Here is a 27,243-nt window from a genome sequence, read left to right on the forward strand (position 1 = left end):
TAACTCCGGATGTGATCATTCTTATTACTTTTACTTTCTTCCTTTACGTTATTTCGGTATTCTTATGCTCGCTGGCTTTTCCTATATTTGTTACAACATAATGCATATAATGTATAATAAATAATTGTTGTTGTAGCCTTCGAATATTATATAGAGAAAAATTATATAAACAAAAATTATGTAGAAAAAGTAGTGTATATATAATCGCTCACGATGTTAAAGTACATATTTACTTTGCTGTTTTTTCCCGAGTTATTTCTTGGTGACGCTTTTCTTATTCGCTCAGATAAAAAGAAGTCCTGATATACTTTCAATCAGTTCATGCAATTCGAACTGACATTACTTGGGAATTACGATAGATTTCACGACACTTTTGTACAATAATTTACTGACTAACAATATTTGTAGATGGACGAGTTAGCCAGTTATAGGTGATAAACTTATTACGTGAAAAGGGATAATTCGAATCTAGTAAATGAACAAGCCACTTGTAACTTGTAAAACTTCTATTCTTTCGTTACCAAACTTATTACGATTACGCAAGAGAGTCCATTAATAAAACGAATGAACGATGAATTCAACGTTGGAACGCATATATGTATAGCGAGTTACAAGAACCGCGTTGTAAACGAGTATATTTATTTAAGTAGATACAGTGACTCGCAAAAGTATTAATACACTTAACATAAAAAAACTTTTATACGTATGTGTGTATGTATATCGTGGATGTTATATAAAACATTTTGAAATTGTATCGCTATAATGAGACGCGATTATCATGATCGTATTAGCGTTTGAATGCAACATCTGAAAATATACGTAGAACTTGTAACATATTTATTGCAAACTTATATTTAGTACAAAATTAATATGTACACAGTATAAATAGTCGTCTTAATACTTTGACTGCCACGTCGGTCATTGGTGACCGGAGCGCTTCAACTTCTTGCAATTGTAAAAATTGAATGAAAATTGACAGTTAGAGCATTTTGAATATAATCGATAAATAGAAGATACTTTGAAACAAAAAATGTCCCATTAAACAATTAGACATTTTTATTAGAACATCAATAAAAAAAAAAGAATGAGAACAAATCTTGCATCTAACGGTGCACTGTGTTTGCATCCATATCTTTGAGGGTTAATCTACAAATATTATTATAAACACAGCCTAGAAAATAATCGTAAAAGCTGCTTTATAATCATGTAATTGAAGTTAGAAGTGTGCACATACCTTACTATTATACATAGAATGAGCAAATACCGTTTGTTAGTATCTTCTACACGTTTCAACAATATATTCTGGACGTTTTGCTTACGACGAAATAACGAATGCGAATGGTTTGTTGAAATAAACGAAGCCTTGTTATAATATGTCGCTATCAACTATTACCAAGGCGCTACGGTGGTCACGGGTGATCACCAATAAGATAAATGATCCATTGGGGAAGAATGTTGTCTTACATCGTCAATTTATTATTATTTTGCTATTATATGCTTTGAATAATAAAAATACTCCCGTGGCGTCCTGAGCGAAACATGTGATTTCGGCGTGGTAGTCAAAATGTTAAGCCACGTTTATAGAACGAGTATATATTAAAAATGATGCGGCTGAATATCAGGACTCGTTGATATCGCAATTGATGGTCTGTTTAAACATTATACTTTCGTCATCTGCGCAAAATATACTTGTACTAAATATCTTGGAACTTGTGTGCACATTTTCAGAACCGCTTAGAACTATACCGATATAATCGCGATAATTGCATGTCATCGCGGTGTTAATGAAATCTCAAACTGTTTCGTGTAACACGCGTGATATGTAAAAGACGTAACCGAGAAACTGTACTTGTCCAATTCCTAAAATAAAATTGTCGAACGCGTTATTCTCGACACTCTGTCACACCTCGTAGATCGAGGTTATCTTTGTACGTTGCGCGGCAACGTGGTCGTATATTGTCGGTAAATTGCAAAACAGATAGCACTAGAAACGGGGCAGTTTTATCAGTGCTTTGGGCGATCGCGCGAAAGTTTACCGAACGCGGATCACCCGTTCCCTGTATGTGCCCAGCCACTTCCAACCGACCCAATTGCCGCGAAAACTAGCACACAATTCTCGCTAGTTTCTCGCAGCCACGCGACATTCTCGCTTTCGCGAAGCTTTGAAAGTTGCTTTTTCCAAGAAAAACCATGACGCGGCCGCTCGCTTTTGCTCTTGTATATCCATCGTACACGAGCATTTTCGTGCGGATTTCCATCGTGTTCCCGTTGAGTTTTCTTCGAAACTAACTACTATAGCGTCGCACCGTTGCACGCTTCTAAAATATTAACCCTTGCATATGTATTTTTCGTTTCGATAGATGGTTTGCGGAGATACGAACACGCAACGACAAGCTACACGGAAAATGGTTATAACTTTCATCGTTGTATCGCGCAAATGGCATCGATAAATCGTTAGTAACGAATCTTATCTTTGTGTTTGCCTTGAAAGAAAAAAAAAAAGAAGAAATGGATATCACGAACGACTCTAAACCGAGTACGGTTCATGTTAACCTGTATTGGAGTAACCCGTGTTAAAGATAACAAACAGTCAAATTGTTTGATCATTCGATAAAATGATGATTATTATGTTGTGTGGAAGCTTTCCACGAGTACACGATATATCTTCTGTTTAATACATTGTCTTCTATTAAAGACAATCAGGAAGATCGTTATCGTTATGCTTGTTACACTAATTGGAGTATGCATTTGTACATGTATTTTCCATTTAAGAAGACGCAATTGTGCGATATTTTGCTCGGTGGTGATGCAGAACCTACGAGGAGAATAAATTATTTCTCTTTCCTTTTGGAATTTTATGCTTTTCACGCAAAGATCACGCGCGTCGCTTTCATAAACACGACCGTTCTTCAAAAACGCTGATGTTTATCGCTTTTGATATTCACGGTTCATGAAAGAATATAAAATACAGGACAAGGAAATAAAAAGAGTAATATATATGTACACTTAGTTCGCTGTATTTTGTCTTTGATACGTTAGAGGTTTTACCCGTTTCGTCCTTATGCCCGACTTTTATCTGAACAGGTAGAAACGTTTCGTTTCGTTTCTTCTTGTCACTAACATACGTACTTCGTATGGTTTTATGAATTATAGGATTTTCAAATTCGAAATTACTTCAATGTGTCACGTCAAACGTAATATTCGAACAGATCAAAAATGACGATTGTCCGTGTTCGTCTTCTCTCAGAGAAGCAAAGTGATGCTCAAAGTATTTTTTTTATTATCTAATTTATACTTTACAATTTGTCCAGCCGAACATTTGGTAAATAATGCTCAAAGTGATGGTTCTTTAATTTTCGTTCGATACATTTTGATTTTTGTGGAGAAAGTATTCACGATATAACACTATTGCAGTTGAGTTCGTTTTTAATCGCATCACAGAACAGTATCTGATCATCCTGTATCGCGATCCTCGAACTTATATATTTCGATCACGCTGATTTCAGCACGATAAATTTCTGATATTTTAAGAGCGTATTTGAAATAAAATCGAAAAGAGAAATCGTGCGAATCAATAGCGACTTTCCATATCCTGCTCGAACTCGAGATATCCCACTGGGGGTAGCCATCCACATGTTATTTAGCGATTAAGCTAGAAAAATTTACCGAATGTCCAGCTGGACAAATTGTAAAATACAAATTAAATAATTAAAAAAATATTATTCTTGTAGAATCGGTTAATTTTTTATATTGCTCGATCACAATAAATCGCGATATAGATTATTTTAAGATGCTTTTAAATACCTAATTAGATACATTTAAGTACCAACTAACGATTGTTCCAATGTACCATTGTTTTAAAAAACATACTGATATGTCAACCGTTTAATGAATTTTGTTGGAACATAAAAAAAAGTCAGTAGCATTATATAAATAATCGAGTGAATTGACGCAATATATGCGTCAATTGCAATGAATGTGTTGACAGATATTGATCGATACAAACAATCCTTCACGAAGAGTATTTTAGTAATTATGTAAAAAGTGCTGGGAATCTTCCCACTCGCGTATTGATCGCACTGTCAAAACATTGAAAACAAATATGCACCAACAATACAAGGGATTCAGTAGAAAAGTTCAGTAGAAAACTCTCTTTTTCTAGAAACGAATATTGAAATAATACGTAAAAGATCCTTATCTATCCAGTCTAGTGTAAAGTGTTTTCGCTTTAAGAGTATAGTAATAAGTATAATTGCGAATATTTATGTATTTATAAATAATTTAAAAGAGCAAAGGTCTATAAAATGGACATAATATGCAAAACTATACAAGACAAGACGTTTAAAGTGAAAGATTTATAGCATATAATTATAAGTATTTAGCATATAATTATAAGCAATCTCTATTTAGGTTCGTTGCTGTATGCTTAAAAATACAAAATTGCATAAACACGTGCAATAACGTGTTCGATGACGGAAGAACATAGACTTTTCTATTAGAATTTAATTTTACCCCTATTTTTCACGAGTTAATGATCTTGTCGTTTGTATCGTTTTACTTCCAAGTCGCTTAATTATTAAATTATTCTTATTTACTTCGATTTAATCTTCCCGCTATAATCGTGAGTCTCAATTTCAACGACAGGTAAAAGATCAAACACCCACTCGTAATTTTCCCGTAAAAAAATACAAGTTGCGTCTTCAACGCATTATTTTCAACAAACTTTTAAAGAATTCCACCTACATACACGTTCGTTGATCGTGCAAAAATCAGACGTAAACAGCTGTACAAATAAACTTGAGATTAACTTTCGTCATTGAAAAGATGCGATAAAGTTCATATATTTTCTGATGACAGAATTCTTTTCAATTGCAATTCCTATTACTAATTTTCTTCGTCCGAGCTTCGCTTCCTATTTACGATACTATTTTATTCAAATTGTGTGCAGCGTTCAACGTTTAAAAATCTTAAACGATATTCGACAAATTTTCTATCCAAACTTTCTCCTAGCTCTGCTCCTTTACGGTTAAATCAAAAGAGAAGAGCGTAAAGTTACTGACGTATGGATAATAAGCTAAAGAATTCTATTTGTATGTAAATAAATATACAATTACTTATACCAATTGCATACGAAAATGCCATGATCGATCGAGAAACGAGGTAAAAGATACGTTCGACCGCCACGTGGATATTCTAAATTATCAAAGCTTTGGTAGAACCGTTCACGTGTTCTAATTTAAGGTAGAAAAATTTACTGAATGTTCAGCTGGACAAATTGTAAAATACAAATTAAATAATAATAATAATAAAAAAAAGTGTTCCAATAAGCCTCAACCGGGTTGCGTTCGAGTCACGTAACGACAAAAAACCTGAAATAGATTTACTGTTCGAAACTTTCGGGCCGAGCCAGACGTATGTATATTATGAAAAGATTTTGAAAATGCTCGTCTGACGGGAAAAGAACGAAGCAAAAAGGCAGTAAAAGGAATTTCCTATCCCGAAAGTCATGCTCAGACTGAAAAAGCTTTTGTCAGCTTCGTTGCATCCACCGATTATGAATTAACGCTTTCTGTAAATTTTTTCGAATTCCAGATGCAAAATACTCTCGCGAAAGAATTCGTACACTCGTCAACGTCTTTTATGAACGTGTTACGCGTATTATACGGAACATTTTGAAATTGCGTTGATATCGTAATGATTGATCGACGCTCAATTATCGCGATTACACTGGTGAAAATCTAAATGATTTCAAAAATCAAAACAGTGTTCAAGTACAAGAAAATGTTTTGAAAAGTTGCAAGATATTTGGTGCAGATGGCAAAGATATTTAAACAGACCAACGTCGGCAACATTGATAAGTCTCGATGTATTGTATTTATACTGTATAGGAATTTCGTACTAAACATAAGCTTGCAGCAAATATCTTGAAAGTTCCACATATATTTTTAGACTAGCTTCCAATTTTGCCAATATAATCATGGCAATGGTGGTGCACTATGGTGCTGATGAAGTTTCAAAATGTTTTACATAACACGCGCAACATGTGTCGCAATATGTGTTACGAGTCATAACTTATGATCAAACTAGCTTCCATGATGGTTTGCTGGATATTTGATCTAAAAATTGGATATTCTGAAACTCTTCAGAACTGTACGCTTCAGAAGGGACGAGACGATTCTTAGAATCCTTAACGATGTACGTATTTGTGACTATTCCAAGAGATTTTCTCCAGGTTTACAAATTTTCTATTTTTTAATCAATTATTCTCCACACGCCGATGAATGAAGTTTATATAGAAAGTCTTCCGTAACACCTGACCAATGGCACGTTTATGCGACTTGCCAATGAAAAACTGACTTTCTAAATATTATTGTTTCCTACTCACCGTGAAAAGCTAACGGCTAAAAGAAAAAATAAATATTAATTTTTTGACGATGTAGCTCGAGAGAGGCTCGAACAAACCATTGGATAATAACGTGTAGCGAATATAAACTTTCAGTTATCCTAATAGTCATCGCCTTAACTCGACTGTTAATATTCGTTTCTTATGAACAGACGAAGATGTGTATTTTTTTGTATCTGATAAAATCATTCATTCTTGTAACAATCCTTCTCAATTTTGTGACGCCATCGAAAGGTTAAGAATTAACTACTTAAACATAGAATTAATTACTAAAGCATATGCTACGATTAGGAATATTTATCTAAAGTAACTTTTACTCTATCTTTTTGGATTATATTTTACTTACAGAAAAACTAAACATACGTATTATATATCATCGTACGTTATCTCGGAAGAATAATATGGTTGATAATGATTGAAGATAGGACGAAATTTATTGGCTGGTTATAATCCGTCAAGCTGAAAACTTCTGGTAAACGATATTTCGTATGCATCGACATAACAAAAACCAATGTTGATGGAACATATCCCGCGTGTTTTAACGTTAACCTATTCAGATAACAGATAATACGATTTTTGTATGTTTGTTAATCTATTATTACGAAGATTCTTCTGTTAAAAACTAGCAAACTATTTCTTTCCTGTGTTTACCGTAGCGTGATGAAAGATTTGTTTGTTGAAGACTCTGCGAAGGCAGAACGTTGAGTTTCAGGATTTCTCGAAGAACGAAAATGTATTTTTCAATATATAATGCCGTAACTGCATCATTCTCAACTTTTACTTCTAATTTTAAATAATGCACATATAACATATTACTACATTAGACTAAAAAGAAAACACCCCACTGACGTGACTAAAGAAATAAAATAGATGGTATCCCGCTGTGGGTAGACATCCACATGTTATTTAGCGATTAACGCGTTGACTGCCTCGTCGCCCATATTAGGGTGACAGCAAAGTTCCTGATGGGGTAGTGTCACCCATATTCGGGTGACAGCAAAGTTTCTGATAGGGCAGCGTCACCCATATTCGGTGGCGCTTATTTGATTACTTGCGTAAGGATCGTCGTAGGTATTTGAAAAAATATTCCACAGGAAGTAATAAAACTATTGAATTGTTATAAAAGTAATACGAAAATGGTCTTTTAAGAAAATTATTTAGAATGTAAAACTTTGAAGCATACTATACAAAGCTGAGGTTGGTCGGAACAATTTGGACAATAAGTTGTTGTTTTCTGTAAATTCTCTCGTGTCTTTGATAGGTCCGTTCAATGTCTTTTATCTGCATAACATAATTTGCATGCGCGTGTAATGATTCTTCCGGAATCATTTTACCGAACGGCGATATTATGCTGATTCCGTCGAATACAAGGATTTTTTGTATTTTCAGACAACCCTAATAATTTTCCAATTAATAATTCTCTAAATCTCCTAATATTTACATCCTTCCTTGTTGCAATTTTGTAAACCGTCAAAGCGTTTACAACAAAAATTCCCAGAAGGAGTTGAATGCCAAGTTTTCGGTACCATTTGATTCCTCTTTTAATTGTGGTGGCATAAGAAACCATTTGGTCGAAATAATCTATACCACACTCGTGGCCTGAAGGAGATTTCATCGAAAACATGCGCGGTCGTCAACGTGTTAAGCTAGAAAAATTTACCAAATGTCCAACTGGATAAATTGTAAAGTACAAATTAAATAATAAAAAAAAATATAACATTAAATTGTAAAAAATAAAAAATACGTTGAACACCTTAATTTCTTACAACTACTGTAATACTCAGAAAATTGTTTATTAATTAATACGACATGGTCAGCGATAAAAAGCACACACGCAAGAGAACACGAAAAATATGTTAAACTCGAAACTCGTTAAAATTGATATTACTCCTTTTTCCGTGGACGCCTCATGTTGTATCAAAGGTCCGTAATTCGTGGAAAAGCCAAGAAGATCCCATGACGCAAAATGGGACGAAAATCAAGAATAAGAAAATTATGTCGGTGGCTTTGCTTTTGAGAAAATTGAGTTTGAAATTTTGCGATGTATGTATATCCAGTAGCGGACAAGGGTTTAAGACAGTTACTTATCTGCTAGATTATCGTACTATATACATATATGTATTATACTAAGATAATAAATAATCAACATTTCGTAGTTGTCCTTGCAACTACATGACACTCGCGCTTTATCTACGAACAGCTACGAGACTTTTAAAACACAAACGATATTCGAGAGGATAAATATGAAACGATTCGATGCTGTACTCGCTGACATTACTTTAGGACGAACGTTCGAATTCAGTGGTGCATCGAATTAATCGAACGATGATAAAACTATCTGGCACGACATACTACATTTATAGTAACAATCGCTGGATTCAAGTGAAAATCGCGAGTAAAGCCAGCGATCTGCGCTAAGAAGATAGAAAAATTATTATATTACCTCGCAACAAGAAAAATACATTTGAAAAATAGATATGAGTATTGCCACAGCTTGTAAGCAGGCGCTATCATGGTACCTATGAGTATAGAAAAAAGAAAAATAATACAGAAACGATAAACCAAAGAAACAACAGCAAAGACCACTGTTTATCCTGAAATGAAACGATCATTCTGATTTTGACATCGAAGGACGCGGGAGAAACCAATACTCAGTCGCAAAAATCCGAAGCTGAGCATTGCTTTCGTCGAAGCACACGAGCATTGGACGGTACAAGATTTGGTTCAAAGTCTTATTATTTACCGAATGTTCAGTTGAACAAATTGTAAAGTACGAATTAAATAATAAAAGAAGTCTTATTCTCGGATGAGTCGAAATTTATTTCGTAGAGTGAAACTGAATAGCGAACGATTGCGTCTATTTCAATAGCATTTTTCAATAGCAGCTACTGGTTGTTTGGTGTTTAGGATACAGAGCGATATTCTACGAGAAAAGTAGTCGTCTTAAACTTTTGTCCACTAGTGTACGTAGATTTGCTGAATTCCCAACTAAACGAAAGTAGGTAATTGATAAATATAATAAGGATAATTGACCAGCAGGTTAGTTTACGTGTGAAAATAAACGGAAAATGTAGAATAAAATTACAGCCACACATCGGCTAAATCGATTTACCGCATGTCCTTATTGGACAAATTGTAAAGTTTCTTAAAAGTACAAAAAAAAAAAGAAAAGATACTGTACATAGATTATTGTGATTGAAGTGATATAATAAAAATAAATAGATGCAGAATAGAGTTCCGATTATCCGATATGTCCGATCAATCGGCACACGTTCCTCGATTATTCTTCAGCAACCGTCGCGAATCGTATTTCGCATAAACGAAGAAGTCGAATGCATCTAGCACGGTCGTCGATACCAAACAGTTGATTAAACGAACGAAACGAATTATCTCTGCATTAGTCATGGTTTTTTTTAAATTTTCTTCGTTTTTATCACCTCATAGGTACAGTCTGATTATGTGACACTGCTTTGGTCCTGAGGGATTCCACTGTATAAGACTGTGTCTCTGCTTCAATGAAGAATAACTTCAATTTTTCCAAAGCAAGCAAAAGCACTTGTACAACGGTACAAGGAAAAATGTAGAATCGAACATTTTGAAGAGAGGAAGTTTCTGAAAGAAACATCGTTTACAAGTTACTGCTCGCACGGTTTGCAAACAAAGTTTCGCCGCCGCGTATTCTTGCGGGTAAAAAAGAAATGGCACACAGCCATGCAATGGTGGTGCCTCGTTAATTTTTCAAGCTCCTCAGATATATCTGGCATTGTTTTGATATTTCGCGGGTACTCAATGCGCGTAAAACACGCTCAAACAGTTTCAGAAATCTCTGGACAACGTCAGACGCGAGAATAAATTCCTCGTCTTCCTCGATTCATTCCATGAACCAACGACACACATAAATTATCGAAGAAAAAAGAAGAAAAAAAAAGAATGGGAACAGGTCGGTTGAATCGTCACAGTCGATTTTGTTTGACCTTCGTGGAATAGCGAAACGAAGGTATGTATATACAGGTTTGTTAACGATGAGAGACACTGATGGCGACAAAAACAGAACAGATGGACTATGCCAGATGTCACCGCAATGGGATCGTCGCGTCGTAATCTTACTGCTCTTCTAGCTTGAAAGCCGGCCTCTGAAAAGGATCTCTCGATAAAACAGCATAGCTTGACGATTGGTACCGCGATAATGGTAACAATAGTCTTATTTCTATTATTCGTCGCGCGTCGGCCGTGCAATTATATCCTAATGGCACTTAGCGTTCGATGCTAAAATTAACCGTTCCTGGATGAAACGAAAGGAGTGGTACGTACAGTGAGCGTCACGTAACAGCCGAGCCAGCAAACACGACGAAATGATGGATTTCAGATTTCTTGATTTTACGATCGGACAGGTTGGAATAAAAACGAGCTTTGTTCGTTTACAATGTACGGTGACTACGAAAAGTATGGTAGTCTATTGTGGTGTACTACGAATAGCATCGCATTTATTACTGGGTTTGTATACCAATTAATTGGAGCCGACTGTAACAAATTTCGTATCGTTTAGTAGCATTTGCACGTGATTGCAAAAATGTAATGCTACGCAAACGAACTTTAGGAAATTAACGAAATTACAAAACGAAATTAAGGTACGTGTATATAAATACGTCTCGTAGCTATTGTATATTCTTTTGAATACCTGTTTCAGGCATTTCAATTTTTTTAACGATAGTTAATAATTTAATATACAGTAGCAGAAGACTTCAACTACTTAAATATATATATTTTTTTATTCATTTTTTGTCTGCCGGCTACGACATGAGATTGATTTACACGGGTTTCTTCAAATTACGATTGAAATTACGAATATCATAAGAATAGTTGTTTTCTATGGGAATAATTAATTTTCATTCCATGACAAGTCGAATACTGTATTTTGGCATACAGTGGCACACGAAAGTGTTAGAACACTCTTGGAATTTTTAGTTTTATGCTTATATCATACGAGATATTTCGAAATGTCATTAGCACCGTGACAAGACGCGATTGTATTATGATTATATTAGTGAAATGAATGTAAAAATATGTAGAGAAGTTACAAGATATTTGTCGAACGCATACACTTCGCAAACATCATCAAGATATTGTACAGTTGATTATATCATTCGTTTTATTAATAAGTCACAATATGTAGTGAGATCATCTGCAGCACTAATTGTATGTTTAAAACTACTTCACGTCGTATACTAATTTTTCACTAAGCGTATGCTTTCAATAAATGTTTTCTAACTTTTATATACATTTTTGAATCGGTTGCAAATTTGGCTATCATAATCACGATAGCTGTGTTTTATTACAGTGCTAATGAAATAAATGAAAATTTTCCTATAATGCACATAACCTATTCATGAAAGTTTGTTGTGGTAAGTGCTCGAATATTTTTTTGAATCACTGTAGATTATTTTTCACGATGTTTCACTATATCGTGAGTCTTGCCTCTTATTACTAGCCTTTATTGTGTAAACGTAACCATCGTAGGTTTTAAAATGTTCCTGTGGTTAATGTTTTTTAGTGGTTAATAATCTTTAAAAAAATCTGTAAAACTCCGTACAATGTCTTCAATTATTCTAAGTTAAATTAAAACACTCGTGCTGTACCGTTATGTTCCAGTTAGCTTCAACACGAAGCACCTACAGTACAAATAGAATGCATTTATTATCTAAAAAGGCGAAAAATTTGATAAGGGCCACGTTTATTTAAACGAGTACGGACAAACGAAAGCACTTCTATCGTTTAAAATATTCTTTGCAGCGAAAAGAGTCGACAAATCTAACCTGATAATGTAACTGTTTTCATAAACTTTGAATATTAAAAGTGGAGCGAGCCAAAAAGTCATTCATTCGTCAAAATGTTTTCTTGTATCATAAGAAGAAGACTAAAGTAAAATAATCAAAATTGAGGAAAGTTACTAAGTTGTGTAATTGCCAAAAATATGTAGTTCAATTGAAGGAAAAAATGTCAACGACCTTGAAAAGTATGACTTTGAGAGGGAAAACTCATAAATTATAATATTCGTCATTCTACACGACCAGTTTTCCTCCAACGCAATTTTTTGTATCGACTGAAGTATTAAAGTAAAGATATTATGCAATGCAATGTAAACGAAACACACTGTATATTTTACTTATCTGGGTTTATTCACACATTATCGTTTAAAATTATTATTTTTTTCGTATTTTAATATTTATGCATATATACACTGAATTATAAGTAATATATAATAATAATAATTATTATTATACGTAAACAAATTATATGTAATAATAACGTACACTGAATTATTTTAATTCACTGTATTCACGGAATTCTAGACAAAACACGTTTAACTTGGATCATTATGAATCAACAATCCTGAAAGAATCAGGTATATATGAAATGATTGATTATTCAATTATAATTTTATTCTCTCATAAATAAAGAAAATTCTATAAATAATTACGGAGGGTGAACTAATTAAAAATATCCAGACATGCATAAACTTATTGGATAATCGTGAAAGCACTTCGTCTATTGTGTATTTATACCGGCATAGACGAGATAGCAAAAGAAAGGAGGCAGAAAATAAGAGAGACGGACAGACAGAAAGAGAGAGAGAGAGAGAGAGAGACTGGAAAGGTACCGACCAGGGTAACGTACAGAAACTTGCCAGTACTCATTAGAACCCGTGTCGTAATCTGTTGTTAAACGCGTTAGCAGCCGAGCAGAGAAAGTTTTCAGACTGAATTCTCTCTCCTCTTATTTCTCTGTATTCTCTGTCAAGACAACGCAGCATCAACTATTACGAGTATTCCATTCTGTTCAGGTGCATTATAGTTACTATTCGAGTATTTCGACCAGAAAGCTTTCTTTCTTGTTCTATTACGTATAAATAAAAAGTCACCTACACTTGAATATACAAGGTGTCTCAGTAATTCTGTTACAAAGCAATATCCTCGTTACTTTTAATGAGACGAGGAGATGCTTAAAGCAATGAATTATTTGGCTCGAAGAGACGCATGTTATGATGCGAAACATATTTGTAGAAATGTTTACGTTTTTTTTTTAAAGGCCATGTTTTTTTTATGTACTAGCTGATGCGTTCTTTTATTCCCTATACAAAAATGTCGCGGAAATTCAAGACATATCTCAATTTTAATTTCATGAAATTTACCGTACGAAAAATGAGAAACGTACAAACACAAGTGTTCCTTTGCTTGTCTTTCATATGCAAAGTTCTCAACACTAATGTTGAAGTATTCTTTAAATCTTACTTATTGATCTTATCTTCCAAATGTCTTAATATTTTACACAGGGAATAAATCAATGTATCCTCATTTATAGAAAAGATAACGATTGTAAAAAAATATGAAACAAGCTTTTTCGTATCTTTCTACATGTAGTTGTGAATATCTTATTTTTATTCAACGAAAAAAGACAATAAATTAGAACGCCCTAAATAAAACGCTAAACAAAACGTAGTGAATGAAATACAATGCTCTGTTAAATGAAACGTAGTAAATGTTGTAAATGAAACATCGATATACAAGGTGTTTTGTTTATCTTGAATTCGTTAATATCTTAATACCTTTTATCGATATGACAAAGTTAATTAGTTTAGAATTTAGAACAACAAGCATGATTTATGAACATTTTCCTCCAATGCCTGTTTGTTCCAAATTTCACAAAATTATTATCATTTCTTACAACTGGGTTTGTATATATTTTTCAAGCCAGCCGACGTGATTGTTTTATTTTTTATAAAAGGATATTAAAGTATTAGCGTCTGAAAATGGTTAACTTAAATAGTATTTCAATTTTAATTTTGTAAAACTTGTTGCATGGAAATGTGCGGTATGAAGATGCATTGATTGGTGTATAATATATGCAACTACATTAAAATGCTACTTTAAAAAATGATGACAAGCTTGAGAAGCTGAAAAAGATTACCTTGAAAAAAGAAAAAATCTTGAATCACAATATTCGGTTGTCTGAATCAACTAGCTTTAGTCTGACATAATTCTTTATATAAGCAAAACTAACCAAGGAGTTGTAAGATATTTACGAATGCAAGATAAAAGAAAACGTGCTGTATAGCAAGCTATAAAAGTATATGGTTAGACTGCAATTTCTTGCGCATTTATGTGAAATTTAAAGATACAAAAATCCACGTATTTTAAGTCCGTGCATAAAAATATAAAATAATATGAAAATTCTCGGTCCAAATTTATGTTTCATTCTATTTCACATAAAAGTTGCTTTGACAAGGGAAAAATAAGCAATAATATTATATTATGAAGTTGAAATTTTCTACTTTTTTGTCATTATCAATGTTCCTTGATACGAGTATTGATAGTAAAAGAATTACTTTGATGAGGAAAACCACTTTCATAACGAGTTAGTAATCTTTGAAGTTATCAATGTTAAATTTAAAATCGTATTAAATATTCGTATAATCGTATTAAATTTACCATGAAAATAAAATGTCATAATATGATTCTAAGTAAAGATCGATGCAAAAATCACAGCGTGGATTTTGTTCTTATATTTATCAACGAACAACAATCTATGGCTATCGTGTGCTACAAGTTGGTTGTTCAACAGATATTTTCTTTCTTCGTAATTCAACAGAATAATATTCACGTATGTTCACTAAAATAAATACTTTTAGTTCAAAATGTGATGTTACATCTCCTTGTCGGTGTACGTTATATTGTACTCTTAATATATTTGCCTACGACAAACATTATAATTGAGTTATAACTAGTGGGACAAGGTAAGAATATTTAAATATTATGTTATGTATATTGATTCATAATTTAAATATGTGAATGTTTTGTTCAAATAAAAGGAAGATATATCAAACATCTTTTGTGGCAGAGGAAGCAAACCTTCGTATTTTATCACGATTTGTTGTTGATATTGCAGATAATCGTTTCTAGTGATATAATATTTCCTGTTACATACTTTTAATTGATTCTTTCGATTCCTTTATTTACATTTCACGTGAAGATTACGCGGAAAAAATATGATAAGTACATATATTTTGCTGATTTTCTGACTTACATGTTATTTAATAGTTAAAAAATTCTACTATGTTTATATAATGGTTAAAGATATCAGTAATCTGATAGATTTAACGATATCAGCCTTTTGAAAATAGCTGGTAAATTCACGGTATTGTGAAATAAATAAATAATATTGATTTAGTAGATACATTATATCGGTAATAGGATTAGTAAGATTGGCCTAGTTATGATATCGCATAATAAATAACAAATATAATGATCATTGCACATTACTCTGCGCAACTAATGTTATTTATATCTTTTGAATTTTCAAGACAGTGACAAAAACACACGTTTCATCGCAAAATCAAACGAAGAAATAATTTCGACGCGGAATTGGTTGACAACATATTGACTTGTAAGATTGCTCCTTTATAAAAGCCAGGAGGAGACATAACTTATGTTTACCACCTTTGGTCTTCGCGCGCATTTGAGTTTCTCATAAATGCAATATCAAATTTTCCTGTGAAAAAAATTATTTTTTACGTGTTTTTAGTATTCTCAAGTTTTAGTATTCTTTAGTTTTCCGACACCCTCGGTGTCGATTTTACCAGCGCCAATGCGGTTTTAAGACGAGACGCAGTAAGTCACCTTGGCCGAATATTCCAGCGACTAATCGGAAACGTACGCGGAACGTTCTAATTAGCGAAAACAGTTTCGCACGTTTTGGGAATAATTTGAATATATGTACATATCCGTAAAAAATCCTCCATTTCAGTAAATAAGTGCCAAAAATTGCCTGGAATTAGTCAAATTCAAGTATATTTGAGAAATCTTCAAGGTCGATTTTCTCGAAAACTATAATAAAAATAAAACTATATTTTCGACTTGTTTTTTCACGTAGAATCGCCTTATTGCTATCGCCATGATTTCTAGGACACCAGGTTCCTAGATCTTATGTTTATCAATTTCCCAAATTCCACTAAAATAAAAAAAAAAATTGACCTTCATAACATGATATTTATGTTGCAACATACAGAAAAACTAATAACATCAGAATATACCTGCCTTAGAACGATTCAAGTCTTATCTGAAACATTTTTTGCTACGGATCATGACAATGACGTCAACATCAGCTGAGACAACCTGTATGCGTGTAAATTTTCGATGGTAAGCGTTAAAATACTTTTATAAGCCACCGTGTATTTTCACAGTGTGTTTTGGATCAGCAAGTGTCCCAATACTTATGAACAGGGATGAACGTAACAGGCTGGCTGTGTTTATTTTAAATGATGCGATGGTTATTTTCACAAGATGACGTAACGATATAATAGTAACGGAATGACATTAAATATTAGCAATCTTGCGCGGTTCTTACGAAAGCACGCGTTCCAAGCGACGACCGAGGATTACAATTTAACGTCTAATATCGTGTTGCAATCGTTTAGTAAACATAGCGCTAAACAATCGATTCGATCTCGCAATCAACTACCGATCAATTTGGTGCCGCGTCTTATGGTAAATTGCCAAAGTCTGCTGACAAACCATAGCTTTTCTTCGCGGTTTCGATGTTGGTGATATCACTTTCACACTGTTTTATTCGTAACATTCTGTAACGTGGTGTGATTTTTAAAAAGCGTCCGTATCGATAGATAACTGCACAAATATCGTTTGTTCGTTATTTGTGTAACTTGTGGAATTTTTATACGCAACAAATAGTTCCTGACTGCTTTTTTACGTTGCGTAAGAATTGTATGTTTACTTCTTAAATTTGTCAAAAATAACATTTCTCTTTGTTGTATTTAGTATAGAGATATTTTCAGCAATCATGATCCGCCACTGTCATTTTATGTGATCCTGAAAAGGATGAATGCACGATTTGCAATTTGCGATGCACAATTTTATAATGGCTCTGATAAAGATAGAAACAACGTACAAAATATTTACTTAATCGTACATTACCAAAACTGCTAAAAATGGATATACAATAGTTGTGCAGTTATCTATATATTCATTTATCTACATTTCGTGTATTATTGTATTTTATTATCTTATCATATTTAAACCAAAATCAGATATAATAAAAAAAATGTCATTACAGCATGATCAAATTTGAAATATTGTCAGTCGATAATTCATGCTATATAATATTATAGATTATTTGCTTTTGTCATATAATAACCCAAACCATATAATAAAACCTAACTGAAACCAAAGTCATTAATAATAAAGAATCTAATTACCTGACACAGTCAGATTTTAGATATGATAACTAGATAATTCTGCTGATTTCATAAATTATTTACGTTTGTCATATAATCACAAAAAGCTTTTTGGAATTGTTACATAAAGTATATATTTATAGTATAGTATAGCAATTATTTGTTACAAAAAGAATGATTTTACAAGAATAAATTTCAAGCTCGAAATATAAAAGTGAATTTTTCCATACCAGACGTCATTTACGAGAAAATTGGCTTTAAATAATTGTCTGATAAGTGTCATTTAATCCCGTTGTAAACCGGTATTTTACTTGTGTTTAAGTTTATTCTATCGGATAATGGAGAACATGCAATAAAAGATGATAAGAAATTTTATTACTTTGTAAGAAGGGAAATTTCATTTCATAACAATTTAATTCGAAGGATGCAGTTGTGTATTTAACAGTGCGAGGAACAGTTTCGAAAATAATAAAATTTATTCTCTATCAATGTCCTGCTTCATCGTATGTCCTCGGTTACTCAATATGTACGTAGTAGAAAAACAAATATAAGTTAAGATGTTATGACATAGCAATATCCGGTAGCATTTAACAGTTAAATATTTGAAGTCAATTTTTTGAAAACAGAATTTCCTGTAAAAACATTTCATTCTATATCTTCACCATTTTTTCGCCAATTAGCAATTGGTTTTGTACTAAAATTTCTCTTCTTGTAAAGAGATAAAATATCAACTAGAAAATAATAACCCTGGAAGCTAGTCATTCTGACTGTTTTCATTTTTGTCTTCTGTATTGTTTTGATATTCTTAGCCTTACGTTTCTGATGTTCAATGACTGTTCTTATTTTTGCAGAAATATTATGTATAAGTAATATAAAAATTTCGTATGGCTCTTTATAATACTGTGTAACTCTGAAGTTATGTGTCCATATACACATGTATGTAATTTATGTTCTTTCTTAGGTTTATTTTATATGTTTATTATTGTTACATTATATTTGATTGGTATAGTATTATTACACACATCCAAATTAAAATGAAAAAGCCGTAATTAACATATATGGTAATTTCTTTCCTCATAAGCATGCAATATTCTGGTTTGTTAAGAAGTTTTGGAGAATTAAGAGATTATAAAACAATTATGGACAAATTTTTATTTGTGTATAATGCAAATTAAAAAGCACATTGTATCCATATATTTTATCGTAGGTTCTTCTTATTAACATATAGTCATTTTTCTTGTAATTTAATATAAACTTTCTACATATGCAATTCTAAATAAGGCTCATTTATTATTTCAATCCCTGAAAATTATGTAACTGAAAATGATTTATTATTCATACTGTTCATTCGATACTTCAATAAAAAAAAATAGTTACTCTTCTATAACTGGGAATGTTTTAAATTGACTATTTACAGTTACATCAATTATTTATAATAGTTAATTGTCATTATATATATATATCATAGTTAATAGATAATTATTAATATTATTTTGTTTGCTTATGAAAGAAACACGAATAGCTTTTGTCTCTCTGTATAAAATCAGAATTAGGTAATAAATAAATTATTTAATAATAGTACAACGGTATGATAGTAGATTATACAAATATACTGACAAATAAAAAAGATAAAATTTAAAAAGCATGAATACGTACTTCCACTATACACGACATTTTAAAGTGTTAATTAATTAAAAACTATCGAAAACAAAACATCGAGCGCGATATTTAACAAAAACACGCGCGTTTAAAATCAAGAAAATCGGTTAAAATTACTGACAACAAGAAGAATAAAATTCACGAGATTCTAACGTTAAATGGATCTGAAATGCAGAAAGCTTTTAGCAAAGAAGTACTCCTGCTAATGCTCACTACGGATAAGATACTAATTGCTGAAAGTCTATCCTATCGTACTTCCTCGTATTATATATTGATCGTGTGAAAGTATGAGAAACGCACCAACTAAACACAACGAGATATTGACAGCATGTTTTACATTATCAAAGTATACAGGCATCTTTTCTATCTTGTCTCGTCAAAACATACTATAAAGCTTTTCCTTAATCCCGCAAAATTTACAACGATGGATTCACCGAGTATCATTTTTATCAGATTTCTCTATTATCGAGAATAATTGTGTAACCTTAAAACACAAGTCATATTAATTCGTACCGCTAGAACACGGATGAAGGGTAATAGACAATTGATGCTAAATAAGATATAATGCTGTAGTAATATACATGGTGTTCTAGATTTTTCCGGTTAATACGACGAATAGCACGCAAATTTTATATATTTTGTCCTGGCAGCCGCAACAGATTAAAATATACTTACTACATCATAAAAATTAATTTTTGCAAAATATTATATTATGCTTGTGCAGGTTTTTCCTAACAATGTTACATTGTTGAACATATTGTTAGGCCATGAAATTTATTTTATTCTATTGAAAATTAAAATTTATTAATTAATTAAAATTCTAAAAAATTTAGTAAACGTAGCTCACCGATGATCACCGTGACAATTGACGTCCATATGTTCTATAAATATAAACGAAAGTCACTGGAAAAATACAAGGCGAGTCACATTTTCGGTGTTCTGCGATGGAGCGAAATCAAAATTATTATTCAAATGTCATGTTGTAAAATCTCTTTTTTATTTTCGGATTAAATATGTACATGAAAACTATAGAAAACAATTACAGAAAGCCTACAGAATCATAAATAATAAATGATAAGACATATTTTTGGTATTTTATAACGAAGCAATTACAAAATTCCATTATTCTCTAATCTTATTATTCAAAATTCATATAACAAAATCTACTTTTTTTTTTTGTTGATTTTGGAATTAAATACGTATATGTAAACTACAAGGAACGTGGAAGCAATTTTAAAATTCAGTTTATTGTTAATCAAACTCATGTTATTAAAATTGTCTGTTTCTTTTGTTTTGAAACTAAACGTGTGTGTTTTCCATCCACCTAAAAATTTTCAAAATATCCCTCGTCGTAATAATACAGGAATTGAAGATATTACAATATTTCTTGCCTTAAAAAATATATCTTTGGCTCCTAGAAAAGTTCGTCGACTTATCAGCTATGTTTAAAAGATTTACATTTTTCAATTTAACAGGTTGAGTTTATTTCCACTCAGGTAAAAAAAAATCATTGTTAATACGTATCATTTTTCATTTCAATTTTATGTTAAAATTCTTCTCGAGATATTAATTCTTTTTATTTGTTGAACAAACAGCAAGGTTAGGATATAAAAATTCAAAATGGAAGGGAATAATAATCAGTTTCCGCCTGCTGTGATATTTTCATCTTCGAATCATACACGATTTTTTATTTCAATACGTAAAGAACTTTGGAAGAAAATGTATGTCAAATAGGGATTAATACGTGCGATAAACTGATTGGTAGAATTGGTGTCTCATTTATTGAGATGAAACAAAATTAAAACGAACTTCGTACGGTAATAAATATATACAATTTTTCAGCTCTGACAATCGTACACACATACAAATAGTGAATATTTTAAAACCGACTATTAATAGATAATGATTACATTTAATATCAACTTATTCTTCTCTTTATGTTTCCTTGATATTTCGTATTTTTGCGAATTGATGTTACATTTTACAAATGTATTACGTAATTTATTTAAAAAAATAAAACATGTGTAATAAATAGAAGATTCTTAAATAATAAAATTATTATATCCAAAAGATTTAATCGTCAAAATTTTTAAGAAAAATTTTAATATGAAATTGGTACGAGACCACGTGAATATTAAGAATGATTTTTTAATATTTTCTTCAACATATAAACTTCCTCGCAGTACAAAAGCTTCGAAATATTTATATTTGTATAAAATATTTTTACTCGCTATGCTCACACAGCACACTGACAAAGGTTGCCCGGTAAAATCTGGAGTAGAATCACCCCCATCTTATTTGTACCATCGATATTGGGACACCCTATATTTATGTTATATCTATATACCACATGAAAGTTAATGTAGATTTTTTATTGCAACGAACAACGAAAGAATTAATCTACAAGTATATTTACAGTCAAAATACATATAGGTTGCGTTATGCTTGTAAACCTTACGTATAAAGGTCGTTAACACAGTATACAAAGCATATACATAGTAAATGCATAGATAGGTTAAATGTGATCTAATTTCCATAAATCGAAGGAGGCTTTTAGTACAAACGAATAGCTCGTAAATCGATAGACCTGGAAAGGTTGTACTGAAAAGATAATTATTGTTCGCGATCGCCACACGCGATGTCAGTATTGTTCTCATTGTTAATGGCCAAGTCCGTTTACAGAGTCGGTTTGAAGAAATCGAGTGTGATATAGATACATGACCCTATTTTAAACCAGCGAAAACTTTACGTATGATGAATGCGCGGTTGCAACGATGTTCAATGAATAAAAGCCAAGTCTAAAACTAGATTCGTACCTGAATACAGTTTACGATAGCGTACATCCGTAAATGAAAACAAACAAACATATTAGAAAAGCGTTAACCCTCTATAACACCATGTAACTTTCAATATAGCAATAATTTCATTTTTAACTATATTTGTAACTAATTTGCGACTTCAAAATTACAAATTGTTTTCTCCATAATAAACTCTTTGAAAATTGTAAAATCAGTGCTTATGTATATCTGGAGGCTGATATTTATTGGCTCCCGTTTACATAAATTTTGTTACACTCACGAAAAAAATTCGAATTATAGTCAGTTAACCTAAAAATATCGTGCGCATAACCTTGACAGGGTTTCAGAGCAATCTCATCACAACAATAACGAACAAAACCTCTTAGCAACATCGTATGATTTTTATGAATGGACTTCATCCTGTGTGATAGTAAATGTGCTCACTGACTCACTCCACTCGATGATCCTTGTGTATTATTGAACAAATGTTAACGCGACGATACGCGAGAGTCAACAACGGAGCATCGTTCGATCAGATTCGATCGACATTTTTAATCGAATGCATTTTAATACGTAATAGTTACGGATGAAATGAACGTTAGTACCGCTTGTACGGTCGGCCATTTTCGCTGCTTTGTTTACGTAGGAAGTATCGAGCCGCGATGGGCATAAATATGGTGAAGTTCAGAATGTTTCTCGTAAAAATGATGCGGAAGCTGGTTCCCTTACCTCAAATTGCCAATGCGCCGCTTGTAGCAACTGTTTCGCTTGCTCCCTGGCACAACCTGCAGCCAGCACAAATTGATTGATCATCACCTGCTCGCGTAGGGTGTCCATTTTTTCGTCACGTTTTAAACCAGAAGACGGGAAATACCGAAAGAAAAGAAGACCGCTCGCGAGACACTATGCTACGGTACAGCCTTCCGTGTTAGCAGGTTTTGACTCCGGCTCTCTCGAGCTTTTCGTTTAAACGCGAGTGCGGCCTACGAGCGGCAACCAGAGTCTTGTTTTGAAAACTAAACTCATCGCAGACGGCTGACGGGCACCGCGGGTTGCGAAACGTAAGAGACGAGGATGCTGTGACGTCACTAGCAGCTATTCAAGAGTCAGCGTGCTGCCTCCCGTGTGTTTGGGAGCATTCTCTTTCTCGTACATACTCCCTGTTTTCATTGTTTATTTTCAAACATAATAAACAATTCAACACGCCACAGGCTCGATGAACAGATTCTTATATTTGCAGCTCGTTTCGCATTTTTCCGATATTATTGCGTTTGCCTCAAGATAAAAAGCGTGCGCGTATTTTCAAATTTTTCAGGGAAGCTTTAACGCAGAAATAGATAACATAATTTTATGTTTGATTTGCTGGAAATACCTGTAGGTCACCCACCTCTCTGTTCGAGAAATATCATTTCCTTAATGTTTTGAATGCCGTTTGCCATGTTTTTAGATTTACCACGATTGTTTATTAAGGGCATATTTTAACAATAATATATATATGCATTTGTTATCTAATTTGTCGAAAGTTATCAAGTAGTATTTTCCAAAAAAGGGAATACATTTGTTCAATAATATCAGTACGAAAAAATTTAAAAATTCGATATAACCTAAAGTAATTTAAAAAATTTACATACGTTATTTTATATTTGTATTTTTAGTTTAAATAATTGCAGTGTTTGACTTTCAAAAATAAATTATATAATTAATGTTTGTTCACATTGCATGGGATTTTAAATAGTTCTAAATGGTTAATGATATATATATATATATATATATATATATATATATGTAAATATTTTGCAATATATTACTTTACTATTTTATATAACAGTTTGTATTATATATATATATATATGATCATTAGTTTTATTAACCTGTAATCTCATATTATAAAACCAGTTATTGTAAAGGACTGATTCATTTAATGATTATGTTTTTAAGGTTGAAAATAAAGATCATGGAAATGATGCTAATCTTTTTTATTAATAGAATTATGAGATATTTAATATTTTTCCTTATAAAAATTTTTATTATCACAGAATTATATTAATGATCTCTTATATGCCAATAATTTATCATGATCATACATAGTATGAATCTTCTCATACATATATTTAAAAAAATATAAAAGATCATCGTATTGACCTATATATCTTTGATCTATTTCAGGTAACTCGTTCACATTTTGACATATTGTATTTGTGGAATTTTCTTCAGTATGTTTTATGTTAGCATATCCTTGTATTGCACCAAATGCACATGTATGCAATTCTACTAAAAACTGATGAATTGCCTCAATTGTGGCTAAATACCATCGTGGACTCTTTTTTTGATGACGCCAAAATTGTGATATTCTTGATTTTAAAATGATACATTTCAAATCTGTAAATTAATAATACATATCACGTGAAATATTGTTTTAATTTTTTTATATTCTTAACATGATAGAAAAGAAATACATATAAATTAACTCAATTTCACAAATTATCAGCTTTGTTACTCCTGAGAATGAAGTGTTATGAGTAACATTCCTAAATATTTTTTATTTTGAGAGGAATACTAAAAATAACAAAAATGTAAATTGTTATACATATCATTCAAAAGTTATAGAAATATATATGGTTGCGTTTGTCTTAATGTTTTGTTATGTATAATATTATATAGACCCTGATAATTTTACCTATTATTTTATGCACCTAAATGATAGGATTATTGATAATAATGAGATGATTATTATTTATTTATTTATTTACCTCGTAATCGTTGATCATTATAAATAGTTTTTGTTTGATGCCACGTGCTATCAATAAAGATAGCTTTTTTTATAGGAAATGCATTCTTTATTGTCTTTGTAATTGTTTTATTATCCTCTTCAACTTTCTTTATGAATAAGGAATCCACAGGTATACCCGTAGGGCTAGGAAAAATTAAAACAGTCTAAGGGGTAATATTATTTAGACTTATTAGTAAAAAATAAGACGATTCAAAATACAATATTGTTATCATACCTCTTCTTTATTCAATATTTCTGGAAAATTAGGATATGTAAAAATTCTCACATCTTCTGGAGCAAGTATAGCTGCATGAATTGCAGTACTTTTTCCATCAATTTCACGTGCATGTTTAATGATATCGATTTTAATAGGTAACTGAAAATAGAATATTGTCTATCCATATTTAGATAATTTAAATGCATATTAAATAGATTACAAGTTGAAAAGTATAATGGTATATATTAAGTTTTAGATAATTTGGATTTAGCCATTAAAAGAATCATCTCTTTAATTCCATAATTAATTTATTCTCAGCTACAATATGTTTTCATGATGTAAAAGAATATAATGAATTTTTTATAATTATAAATATAGAGTACTTTATGAAAAATAGCAGTGAACTCATTTACACCATTATGATTCTCAACCTGCCAAATAATTAATACCTTTATTGTTGGAAAATACTCCTTGCTAATAACAGGTATGTAACATGAATAACAAAAAAATTTTCTTGATCTATTACAACGTTCACATATCTTCCTACCTTCTATTGTATTCAAAATTTGCGCATTAGTAATTTTTAGATGCTGAAAAGGTGCCTTATCAATTACTTTCTGCTCTTCCTCTAAAGTTAAAGTCTTTTTGATATTATCTGTATCGGCTACATTAGTTTTTTCCATATTCTCAATGACACGAGTAATTCTAATTCAAATTACACTTGATATTGTTATTCTAAAACTCGACATAACTACTGATATAAACTAATGGCAGTTAGGTTACTAAGCATAGATTGTGTGTTCATGTATTAGAAATGAATTAATTTCTGATTACTAACTATATGGTCCATCTATTGCACAAAGTTTGTATCGCTTTGGTTCACTGGGTAACTACAGTTGTTGACAGATCACAGACGAGGTAATAGACACAGATTGGGTAGAGAATAGACCTGACATGCGATGATACAATTTGTAATGCTTTTTCGTACCCTACGTTCTAAAGGATCAGTGTTTGAGAGTTATCTTACCGTTCTTGTGTCACATGCGGCATTATCGATTAAGTATAGTAGTGACTTGAATCACAGATGAGTTTAAATTAAATCTAAATTGTAAATTAATACATATCAATCATTAGATATCAAACTTTAAAAATTCGTTGCTTAAATCAAATTCCTTGGCATACAATATTTTAATTTTGCGCGCGTCTTTAAACGATAGCGAAGCTATTTCGTTCTAGCCAATTAAGTCATTGTATTGTTGACTTCTATCGACTATTATCAGGTTCGTTTAACTAATATATTCTTGTTGGTACTTTGTTAGGTATTGTTATATCGAAATTCTATAGTTTATCGAAATTCCTGTGTTCGTTGGTTGCCGACTGTCCCTTTAGATTAAGTGTTAGTGTTACCAGTAGCAATTGTAGTGTAAGCTTCTGGGACAGAATTTAAGCTTAATCATCCTTTTATTTTGATAGAATTGGTTCAATTTTATGGATTAATTCTAAAGTTTTGGTTATGTTTTGCACACATTACTGGTTAAGTATGGAGATGATTTCGAGAAAATAGAGGTGTATAGATGGTAACAATTCGATGACATTTCCTGTAAAACATTTGGTAACGTTTGATTTATTTTAACAAAGATGGAGATATGTATATGATTATATTCACGTATAATACATATCTAATTAATACGTTCACTGCGTACGACGACGTGCATTCGCATCACATTAAAGTTGTTCGAGAAAGCGATCCAAGATATATTCGATTTGGATAATAATAATTTATTATTATTGCTTACTATCAACCCAATCTGAAAGAACTGAGCGGCTTGAAAGAATCGGGTAGCTCATACGATCTGAGTAGGTCGTTTGTCTTTCGTAGCAGTTCTTAACCTGTAGTCCGCGCATCCCCATCCGCGCATCCTCGCTTATTACTACATTATTCGAATAAAAAATATTTATATTATTTTATAGTATATGTATGTATTTATTTATTAAATACATCTACATATTTTGTCACATTGTGAATTTAAATTTTGAGTTACGTCTTGGGGATCCGTGACAATACAAAATTATTATTTGGAATTCGTGATAAACAAGAGGCTAAGAATACAGTCGGAACGCAATAAAACTGGAAAACATTAAGAGTACAGA

At 31.9% G+C, this 27,243-nt stretch overlaps 2 protein-coding genes across 4 annotated transcripts in view; both read right to left on the reverse strand.

Annotated features, from left to right (window-relative positions):
- The window catches only part of LOC126867101 (UBA-like domain-containing protein 2), an 88,583-nt gene extending 65,426 nt beyond the window's left edge, over positions 1 to 23,157 (reverse strand). The window contains exon 1 of the mRNA XM_050621258.1: positions 22,835 to 23,157. Coding sequence (XP_050477215.1) covers positions 22,835 to 22,942 — 108 coding nt within the window. The 5' untranslated portion in view covers positions 22,943 to 23,157. The remainder of the gene's footprint in view (positions 1 to 22,834) is intronic.
- A 909-nt stretch (positions 23,158 to 24,066) lies between these two features.
- On the reverse strand, positions 24,067 to 26,985 carry LOC126867199 (tRNA-uridine aminocarboxypropyltransferase 1). 3 transcript variants are annotated; one of them, XM_050621450.1, is made up of 6 exons: positions 26,404 to 26,985; positions 26,120 to 26,193; positions 25,542 to 26,041; positions 25,111 to 25,251; positions 24,856 to 25,039; positions 24,067 to 24,484 (listed from the first exon to the last, which is right to left on the reverse strand). In XM_050621450.1, exons 3-6 carry the CDS (start codon positions 25,773 to 25,775, stop codon positions 24,144 to 24,146), a joined length of 900 nt encoding a protein of 299 aa, XP_050477407.1. In that variant the 5' UTR covers positions 25,776 to 26,041; positions 26,120 to 26,193; positions 26,404 to 26,985; the 3' UTR covers positions 24,067 to 24,143. The 3 variants fall into 3 exon arrangements, with proteins under 3 accessions (XP_050477407.1, XP_050477408.1, XP_050477409.1); XM_050621451.1 differs by having other exon boundaries at positions 25,542 to 25,843; positions 25,931 to 26,041; positions 26,120 to 26,985; XM_050621452.1 differs by lacking the exons at positions 26,120 to 26,193; positions 26,404 to 26,985 and having other exon boundaries at positions 25,542 to 25,843; positions 25,931 to 26,113.
- Between the last annotated feature and the right edge of the window lie 258 nt (positions 26,986 to 27,243).

Source organism: Bombus huntii, chromosome 6 (assembly GCF_024542735.1).
Source record: "Bombus huntii isolate Logan2020A chromosome 6, iyBomHunt1.1, whole genome shotgun sequence".
In the NCBI taxonomy this organism is placed as follows: Eukaryota; Metazoa; Arthropoda; class Insecta; order Hymenoptera; family Apidae; genus Bombus; species Bombus huntii.

Coding starts and splice junctions, on each gene's coding strand:
- LOC126867199 (XM_050621450.1), bottom strand. CDS start 25,775: ATGGAAAAAACTAATGTAGCCGATACAGATAATATCAAAAAGACTTTA. Junction 25,040..25,110: donor AAATATTGAATAAAGAAGAG/GTATGATAACAA, acceptor ATTACCCCTTAG/ACTGTTTTAATTTTTCCTAG. Junction 24,485..24,855: donor TAATGATCAACGATTACGAG/GTAAATAAATAA, acceptor ATTAATTTACAG/ATTTGAAATGTATCATTTTA.